The 10,821-nt window shown below is 39.4% G+C and overlaps 1 protein-coding gene across 1 annotated transcript; it reads right to left on the bottom strand.

Annotated features, from left to right (window-relative positions):
• Window positions 1–111: 111 nt before the first annotated feature.
• Window positions 112–5,043, bottom strand: LOC146497919 (phospholipid hydroperoxide glutathione peroxidase-like). Its single transcript, XM_085139437.1, has 8 exons — window positions 4,990–5,043; window positions 3,691–3,748; window positions 2,844–2,938; window positions 2,606–2,750; window positions 2,175–2,326; window positions 1,270–1,294; window positions 1,054–1,113; window positions 112–682 (listed from the first exon to the last, which is right to left on the bottom strand). Exons 1-8 carry the CDS (start codon window positions 4,995–4,997, stop codon window positions 650–652), a joined length of 576 nt encoding a protein of 191 aa, XP_084995563.1. The 5' UTR covers window positions 4,998–5,043; the 3' UTR covers window positions 112–649.
• Between the last annotated feature and the right edge of the window lie 5,778 nt (window positions 5,044–10,821).

The raw sequence follows: 10,821 nt of genomic DNA, 5'->3' as shown, positions 1-10,821 counted from the left end.
TTTCAGAAAGCCTTGAGAACTATATGTAAAAATATAAGTGTTAAAAAAAATGCTGTGTGGTTCCAAGCTTTTACATACTCTATCAGAAATAAACAGACACACTTCTAGCAATTTAGAATTACCATCATTTACTTCTGTTGTGCAGGTGCATAAACAACACATCAACACAATATTCACAACTACATTTATTTTCTAATTTCATTATATAAGCCATGATTTTCAGGTACAACATTGGGCCCTTTGTCGTTTTAAGTGCAAACAATAATATCGGTAGCTATGCAGAAATCGATTAAATTTATTGCCTTCGGTGTTTTCACATAAAACTGACAATGACACATGAACAAACTTGTCAAAGTACCATTCAGAACAGAGGGTATTTGTATTGGACTAAAAAAGCAATGGCTGTTTGCAGTATGCTGTGAAGTGTCTCTACTTTGGTTAACCAGTGGATGTTCTCTCTTATGGTCATACGAGGTTTAGTGTGAGTGGGCTCTGGAGATAAGTTGCACGCAAGGGATCATCAGGCCGTGCCCCACCCAGTGCTGGGTTTACAGGCAGGCCGTCACTGGTCCAGGCACACAGACACAACCCTGTGGTCCATAAGAGAGGTCAGAGGTGAAATAAACACATGGGAGATGAGACTGTATTATTACAGGTACGTGGGCAGGTCCTTCTCCACCACCTGCACAGAGAAACAAGTGCAAATGTTACTACGGCAGAGTTGCAGAATAGCAGCAAATACTGCATATAACACACAGATAAGTGTACTGGGCAGACCAGATGGTTACAGAGCTGGGATGCTGAGTGATGAGTTGCACTGTGCAAAAGTCACAAACAACCTACTGTCTCAAAATCTGAAGAGTTTCAGTCATCCTCTGACATTAACATCAGCATAGAAACTGTGCACAGGGCCTCTTGCCCATATATTAACAGAAATTACTAGAATATGCCCACAGAGGTTGAAAGCGTCTTATACCCCACATCCTTCAAAAGGTGCTGTATTCTAGAGAATGCACAAGTATATACTGGAGAAAAAGTGTAGTTGCAGCTTACACTGGGATCATCTGTTGGGCCATATCTCTTCACTACTTGTCCTTCTCTACTTATAAGAAACTGGTGAGAAATAAGAGAGCAATGAAAAGCATTAATTTTCAAATGCAGTTGTAGTTAAAAACAACAACACCCCCCCAAAAGAAAAAAAGAAAAGAAAACAGCATTAAGTACTGAAGAGCATCGCAGTAAGAGTTCTGATTGTATTAGCTTAGTTACCTTTGTGAAGTTCCATTTGATGTTGCTGTTGGAAAAAAAAAAAAAGTACAAATGAAAACCATACTGCAAACATTAAAAGTCTGTTGTTTATTTAAACTGGAATTCTGTGGGTTTACACTGATGTGCAGATTTTGCTGTTGTTTTTTGGCTACACCACCTTTTATCCTACTCCCAGTTAAAACATACAAAAAAAATATCAATAATTATGCAAATCCCTGTATATGGAAATTCGATTCCTACCCGCAGATGTGAGTAATGAGGATATTCTGCATATAACAAACAATAGTTGACATTTTGCATAGCAACACGATCCATTCCTTTACCTTATTTTGTCCCTGATACTTTATGCATTTTACTGTATGATTTCTTTGCTTGCTGTTATGTGAATTGTGTTCTTTATTGGAAGGAAAATGTACAAAACTCAGTCAAAAGAAAAAAAACCCAGAGGGTTTTGATGTCCCTTGTTGAGTTCATCTACAATGCAGCAAAGTGTAGACAGTGCAAGAAATTAAATCATGTAAACGTCTTTCTACAAACTCGGCAGAAAACGACAAGAAGCAGGGAGGATGAAGGCAGTGGGATTAAGAGCAACTCCCATTTCAGGGTAAAATGACGTCATGCCTGCCAGCTGTTTCAACACCGTGTGGTAATAGTTACAAAATACTTCAAACTCAGTCCGTTCCATGGCTACAATTTTAAGCTACCACACTTGAAACTGTGTAGAAACACAGAATTTGTAATTATCCATGACCAGAATTTCAGTCACAGACTTCACTTATGAGATTACAGGTGACACAGGAAGGTTTTGTTGCAGGAGGACATGAATGATACGACATGAACATTGTCACTGTACACTTTTAAAAGACAGACATATTGCCAAGAAAACAGAACATAGAATAACTTACTTTCCCAGGGTTCCCTTGCCTTTGGGCTGAGCCTTCATCCACTTCCACAGAGGGTGAGCGTTGTCTCCATTCACCTCAATCTTACTGAAGAGATCAAACTCAGCATTGTAACCTTTGGCAAACTCTTTAATCTCTGCTTCTGTCCCTGGTTCCTGAATGCCACGAAAACAACAAACAACTACTAAATTAAGCTAGAAAATGTTAGCATGCACAGATATAAATATAACCAATTGGAAAATAGATCCGAAGTATGCAACAGTCTAGCACGCATGTTTGGTACAGAGTGCAAATCAATTAGTACGGTCTCCTCTCTGCCAGCCCACTTTATTCACACAGAACAGTGAAATTAACTCGTGTTGCATTTATGGCCACATAAATAATTTTGTTGGAGAAAGCACAAAATAAAGAAGGCTGGAGTTTATCCACCTTACCTGTCCTCCAAACTGGTTGCACGGGAATCCCAGGATGCGTAAACCTTTCTCAGCATAGGAGGCGTGCATTCCCGCTAGCTGAGTGTAGTTTACCCTGGTCTTTCCTCATTTAGAGGCTACGTTTACGATTATGCACACATACCCTCTGGCGAAACAGAGCACAAGGTGAGGTTAAAATGCTAATTTCAAGCATTAACTACTGGTGCCAAGTGGTTGATTGTGTTAATATTACTTTTACCTGTATTTCTCCAGAGACACCTCATTCCCGTCTATGTCCTTGGCAGAAAACTCATAGATGGACTTGGCACTGTGCCAGTCTTCCACCTGAGCACACTGCACAGAGGTGAAGAAAAGAAAGCGTACATGAGTGAGTCTGTGTGGTTAAGTAACAGCGGAGGCCCTATAATAAATAGGGCCTAAGAGAAACCAAGTTAGTCAGTGCTCTCAATGACAGGCGCACTTTGGCCCATCTGTGTCACCATTCACGTCTCCGCCCATCAGTTTCTACACATAACAAGTTTAATCTGTAAAGCCAACATTTCGTACCTTTACACAAGCCTGCCTCTAATAAGCAGAGGAAGGGGTGAGGGGTGGGAAGCTGATTAAAACAAATTTCTCCAGTCAGCCTTCGTTTTAATTCCCAATAGCAGCTTTAATCGGTTTAAATGGGGAAATAAAGCGATTACACAAAAACACGGACTCTCTCTGACGTTAGCTTACATCACCTAGCTCTCTTATCACCGGGAATGACTAGCAACTTTAGAGGTGTTTTTAATCTTCATACAGACAACCCAAGCATTGTAGCATCACAAAAGACATCAATTATAAGCTCGAACAGAGTCCGCTGTGTGCAGCGACTGAGGCTGAACCGTTAAATAGCGCCCCTGGTCTGCTATAAACGGGTTTAAGCTAGCGTTAGCAGCTGCAGCAACACAAACATCGGATCCATTTATCTGTTGCACTGCGGTCTAAAAATAGCCACACTTAATGTTTTACAGCGGATATAAGAAGACATATTCGCGTTTTTTAGACTCCTGGCAATATAAAGCAGGGGGCAGGTTTTTAGCTTTGCTATGTCTACTTACCATACTTCTCACTACTCCTCTGCTCCCTACCACACTCAAGACTGCGGACGATCTCCACTAGTGATGGGTCGTTCGCGAACGAAATGGCTCTTAGAGCCGACTCTTTGACGTGAACGATGCGAGCCGGCTCCTTATCGCGAGCCGTCACGTGGGTTTTTTTTTTCTTTCTTTCTCTCAGCCTCCCTCTCGCACTTTTTTTCTGCTTCACTCAGCACACGAGCCTTGTGCTTTGCTCTGGGCAGAGGGGGGAGGGGTGGTAGTTACACTCAGTAGCACAGGAACAGAGCCGGAGGGAGAGAAAGAAAGCCAGGGACAACAACGTCACATTAGAAAGGTATAGTAATCATCCACAACTATTTTCAGTTGCAGATGATAAAGGATTCAGAAAGTTTATTCATGCGGGCCCATATGACAGATGCATGTTCTTTTTGTTTTCATATTTTAATTTGTATTTAATTGTGTTGTGGTTTGCAGTGTTTTGTGTTGTTTCACTTTACATTTGTAAAAGGAAAAAGCTGAAAATTTAAATAGTTAAAAGTTGAAATGTGAATAGTTGATTTTTGTATTATATGATTTATTTATTACATTTTATGTGGAGTGAATAAATAAAAGTATATTTACGGTGGCCCCTAGAGACAAAGCACATACAAACTTCAAATCACGTACGAACTCTGAAGCACATACAAACCCTGAAGCACGTACAAACTCCAAAACACGTAAAAACTCCAAAACACGTAAAAACACGTACAAACTCGGAAGCACATAAAAACTCAAAACACGTACAAAAGTCAACAGAAGTGCTCCAGGATGCTGGGCGCAGTGTTGAGCTTTTGTTACGTAGTGGCTACACAAGCCAGCAAGTACCAACGACCGGATTTGGCGTGTGGTAGTAAGAGGTAAATGAACATTGTTTTTAAATTATTTGAATATATATGAGTGCCTGTGTATAAATACACAAACAATACACACATGCTTTCAATTGTGTAATTTAAGTGATCTAGTAGCTCTGCTTTGGAAGTTCAGTTCATGCTAGAAATGTGTTTTGGAGTTTGTACGTGTTTTGTCTCTAGGGGCCACCGCATATATTTATATATAAACATATATAAATAAAACCACTTTTTTTACGTTAGTAATTCCTTTTGTGCATAATTTAATATTATTGTTAATAATAAATTAATTAAAGCAACAAAACAACCTGAAGAGCCGGTTCGGAGCCGAAAGAGCCGGCTCTTTTTAGTGAGCCGAACCGAAAGAGCCGGATCTCTAAAAAGAGCCGGAAATCCCATCACTAATCTCCACAGCCACATGGTGGGCACAATGATCACATGACTTCTTCGGCCCTCCGGCTCCGCCCACAAAGAGCCTAGCAAAGGGGTTGGTGTTACATGGGATCAGCTGTGATTTTGTAAGCACAGAATATCCTGCGTAAAATCATGCAAATACAGAGCCCTAACGAACGACTGCAGCAGCTTCCTTCTTGCTGCGTCGCTGAAATAACTTTGAGTGCATTGCACCCCGTTGCAGCGTTATGGCTTGTAAAGTAGACTTTTTAAAACGAATCAACGTTAATTAAGCCTCACAGGGCAACATTACTCAAATGGACATGATATTTAGAATAACATCCATAATGTTCCTCATCCTTTTTCTTCCTCTTCTTTTTTTCGTCCTTTTGTAAATTAAACCAAAAGTTTCAGTTTTACATTTCTGTATTAATGTAGGGTCTTTACCTTACTATATAAAGTGTGTAGAGTCGACTGCTGTTGTATTTTGGCGCTATATAAATAAAATAAAATTGAACATTTTCATCTTAAGATTGTCATTTTAGTATTCCCTTGAAAAAATTAATTGAAATTGCATCATCCCCAGTTTTCCTCTACTGGAGTTTGTTTCTAAAAGAAATACTGGGAACTGCCAATGCTCCCCCTCAGCCTTTTTGTAGACACACCTATGGTATTAATTTGTCACCATGGGTGACTTCTTTCTTGAGTTACCACATTCATTTTCAGAGTTTCAGAGAAATTGACCTCTGACCTTGACTTTGACATTTTGATTATAGTATCCATTTGATACTATTTCAGAAAATATGATCTTGACCATGAGGTCACACTCACTAAGATTCAGACTCTGCACTGATGGCAACAACATTGCCTCATTCTTGAGTTCTCATGTTCACAAAGATAGATGTCCATACTGCGCTCCTGCCCACCCAGCTGGTTGATGATGATACACCATTGTCATCAACCAAAAAAGTGAGTGTGTGATTATAATAGATGTGTATATGTGGCCTATTTACTCTAAGGACCATTAGTGATCACCTAAAGCTCGACATTCTCAATCAGTTTCTGCGAGCGAGAGCCTTAGATTCAAGTTGTAACAAACACCCAAAAAGAGAAAGTGCTACAAAACCGATTCAGAGCTCAAAACAAGGACAGACTTTGTTCCTTCCTACAGTAGCGTTAAAGGCTGAGATTTTTGCTTACTCACTCACTGGGTAACAAGTTGCACCAGGACCACTCAGGGAAATCCTCATTTAAGTTTGTGTCTAAATATGCTTGTGAAATTAGAAAGAGCCAGATGCCTTGGATGCACAGCCTTGTCACAGCAACAGAGACACACTAACAGATGCCATTGAGGCCTGAGGTGCTGTCACTCCTGACTGCTTATTTTTGTAAACGAGACTGCGAGAAATGGATAAAACACTGGACTGAATGTGTTTATTCTCTATCATGAGCACACTATATTGGATAATTCATAATACAGCCTATTTTACTGTATGTAAACACATGAAAATATTAAAGAAGTATCACATTTTTTATATAATGAAGTGAAGATCTCAAGGACCACTGGATACCTACACTCACTTAGCAGATATACACTAATCTAATGTGATACTTGACTTTTTAAAACCATGTGAGCCTATAATTCATGATGTCCAGAAAAGCAAAAGAAGCACCATAGTTTCATTATTCTTCCAACAGAGGGCACTACGCCATTGTAGAAAAGTTTACTATGTTCAGTTGATAACTTTTAAGTCCTGGAAAGAATAATGAGATTTAAGTTGAGAAAGAAAAACAAGACTGTGGTTTATGAAACTCATTTTTATTTTTAGGCTGGTGGCTTATTCCTTTATACCTTTGATCTGGGACTCTGCAGTGGTTTAATGTCAGACCCCTTAAGACAAAGTTTTGCAGCTTTAATTTGGATGTGATCCTTCCTCAAACTAGTTACTGGAGTTGGCTTTAAAACACAAAGGAATAACTTAAAAGTGTAAATCAAGAGGTTATTGTTTACGGAAAAGTTGGCCTGTAATTTCTTTTTCAAATAAAATGTTGTGTGTCATTTTATTGGATTAATAAAAGAAACATTTTATTTATTTACTTGCTTATTACAACTTGTGATTTCTGTTTGTTTTTTTTTAATAAAATGTGACATATCAGTGTTATCTGTTACAGACATAAAGACCTGGATTTACTGTATTTCCACTGTATTCATGAGATCTTATTTAATGCAAAGAAAAACAAAGCTACAAGTGTAGAAATGTGAACATGGACTGATAAACTGGATTGTGTCACATCACAGCGATATAACTAAGTCACCTGAGCAGAGAAAATCTGTAACATTTCCAGTTAGTTACTTTTATCTGCAATATGTTTAATGAGCTGATGATATGGACTAAAAATTCACATTTTATAAGGCACTGAATGGTCGAGATTTGACACATAGCATGCATGTGGGCATAATTTCTTGCACAAATGGAGCCTCATAGCTTAGAATTTTGATTCGTTCAAATTGGTTTGATAATGAGGGCAAAGGACGGCCTTGCATAATTGCAAGGATTCCCATGCAAACCTGCTGTTAATATTCCTGCACGGCGTAACGCTCAGTGAGGTTGGCTGATGTGGATGTCTTCAGAGGAAAAAAGCTTTTAATTAGGATATGACAAAACGCGGAATCCACCACAGGTTTCCACCTGAATCATTTGAAGACCATAATTAAGCACCTCACATATAGCCAATTAAAACTTGAATCAAAGGGGTTCTTCTGTAAAAGGAATCAGTAGCATCAATGTGGTGTGTGCGTGTGTGTGTGTGGACGCTGTAATTAGCTGCTCTGCGTGTACTGCCGAAGTGAATGTTTATGAAATGATACAGTTTTCTGGTGTGCAGGTGGTTTGGGGTTAAATTTCTTCCGCGTAGCACAGCTGAAACAAATTAGTGTGTAACTATGTCATATGAACTGTGTTCATTTATAATACAGTGTCAAGCTGAGACAATATTATGCACAATGCATCGCGCCAGGCCGGACAAATATCCTGAAATATTGTTAATATGTATCAACACCTGTTACAGACAAGCGCACACACAAGCAAACAGAGTCACAAATACAGGTTTAATCACAACAACGGGGGATAAAAAGGTCACAAGATGACATTTCAAACTGATGCATGACACGAGCTCGATATTGTTTAAAAGCCTGATAAATAAACGGTTTATTTATTTGTATGTCGACTGTGGCAAAGAGGTTGCTCTCATCTGAGGCAGAACTAAGCAGCCAGCCAACAGCTGCTTGTTATAGGTCAGATATTCACAAATAACTAGGCATGCGTATGGAACATCTGTGTGCAAGTGACCAACATAGCATTGAGGTAAACCAATTACAGCACATTTTCAGCTGAAGTTTGGATGGAAAAAGTGAAGGCGAAAACTGCATATGTCTCTGTGTCAACTAAAGAGGCTAATAAATACAAGCATGTAAAAAAAAAAGAAGCTCAGACTGAAAGTGTGAGAATATTTCCACTCCATCAAAGTCTGCACTGCAGATAGTTACCCCTGGAAAATAGCTGTCCATACATGTATAATGTAATTAAAAGTATTTATAAAAGCAACTTTGCTGTTATTTGTTGTCATTTAATCATCACAGAGTTATGTTGGCTCATACGCCACAGAACCAGACAACCCTGCCCTAATGATGAAAAGTCGTATTTGTGAAAAAATGAGCAATAATGAATAGGAAACAACAGAGAACACAGAAGAACAAACAAGTTTCACATAAAAAAAAACAAAAAACAGTTGCCTAGAAACAACCTCTGCTAAACCTGACTCCCCCACCCCCCGCAATACACACACACACACACAACCACATGCGCACACACTTACACGCAGAGCTATGTGCACCATGGGAGATAAGATCAGATGCTTCAAGAAAAGTTAGGGTTATTTCTCACTGTTCCTAAGCAACAAGTTTGCAGTTTTCTTGCCTTCACCCTCCGTCGGCTCCGCTGGAAATTAATAGTCACATATAAATTAAGTTGACCACCAAACTTCATGAATTTCTCAGAAGTTGACTTTATTTTTATTGGCACAGTAAAACCCCGCATCAGCTCACTTGGACCGCTGAGAGTTAGAGGGACGGCTCGATCACATCATTTTACATCAAATGTTCTGGTATTTACTGGGTTTAAATTTTTTACCCCAAATGTGCAGGCCAGCTAACATTCCCACATTGGCCGTTGCTATTAATTTGGAGTTTGGAGAATGTGTTATGAGGGCCCCACGTGTGCCTGCTATCATACCCCAGTTCCTTGTAAGGCATAGGATGGTGTTGTAATTACTATCTGAATATGCACATTACTCTCACAGCAAAAAAAAAAAAAAAAAAAGGATCACGCTGAGAAGGGACCACTCACCAGAACACCTACACCACCATGCCACATTCTTACATGTTTTTGGAATACAAAACAAAAGGAGTGTAATGGAAACAGATGGCAACCTATATTTGCATTGGCAGAGAATCTTTTTACATTTAACCCTCACACTCTGAGGGGTTTGGTTGGCAAGGCAACATGTTCTGCAGTCTGTTTCCCACGACTGCATCTCAACAGTCCAGATCAGCCTGCTTATCCATCTATCTTCCTGGAGAGAATAGTAGTAAGACCAGGCAGGCATGCCCTGCGTTGAAATGTTCGACGTTATGCTGATAAGCAACTGGCAGCCAGCTCACTGCATTTCACTTCAATAGCTCTTAAATTTTTCCTCAGGATCGACACCTATAGTTTCAGAAGCCACTGCCTGACATTCTATCAGAAACCTCAATCTGACTTCAGCATATTATGACTTCACATGTCGTAAACATAAAACTTCAAGGGATTTTATTTTCCTAAATGCCTTTTTAAAATAACTGGGCAAAGACACTCTTACAGAACATCTCAAGCCTCATTAAAAAAATATAAGGTGTAGCGTATTTGCTGGTGGCCACTTCAGGTTTCCAGCAGTCTCATTTGTTTCCTCAGTTTGGGGACACTCTGTTTACCTGCTAAAGAAGGTAACAGCAACAACAAATAAAATCTTCTTCTCACATTTCATGTGTTGTCATTATTACATGAACATATTTGTTCAGAACTGCAGTAAAAGACACTTAACAAAAGCATGTCTAGAGATGACAAAACATACAGCTAATACAGTTAAAAAACAAACAAACGCTCCACCATCAACTGTTTGGCTGTAACTGAAAGTGCTATGTCTGGAATCCAGGCACAGCTCATTAAGCATTTAACATTAACCCACAGTGAGGCAATGAGGCGACAGCAGTGTTGCTGAGTGGCAAGGGCGTTTGAATGCGAGGTACAGTGGACATGAAATGAGAAACATTTCATATATGCACACTGGTGCTGACTGTTTTCCAACACAAGCCAAGTAAGTCTTAAAGTCTTAAAACCTGGTAAGGTGAAGACTTTGCAGTAAAATTGGCAAATTTGTGACACCTTTAAAGATTTGACTAAAGCATTTTACTTTTCCTTGTATTGTTCAGCTTCCCCTTTTGTGTTCATGAGGATCGTTTCTAATTTAAAGCAGGTGTCAAACTGCACTTTTGTGGAACAAGTGGGATAAGCCAGTTTCTTTCTTATTAAAACAGAGGGAAAGGAATTCCTTCATTTTCATTATTACCGCTCTGTGATGGCATACCACACATGTTACCTGGGGGTTGGCGTCTCCTCCTGTCTGGCAAAAGGTGTGGCAAAGGGCTGGGAGACCTGAAGTACCACTGACAGCCTAATTGGATAGAACCACATGCTTCATTGTCTGGGGGGTGTTTCATATTTGTTTAATTGTTTTGTATTAGTTGGTTATATGG

This window comes from Neolamprologus multifasciatus, chromosome 18 (assembly GCF_963576455.1).
Source record: "Neolamprologus multifasciatus chromosome 18, fNeoMul1.2, whole genome shotgun sequence".
NCBI lineage: Eukaryota > Metazoa > Chordata > Actinopteri > Cichliformes > Cichlidae > Neolamprologus > Neolamprologus multifasciatus.
This window is presented reverse-complemented; position numbering and strand designations above follow the sequence as displayed.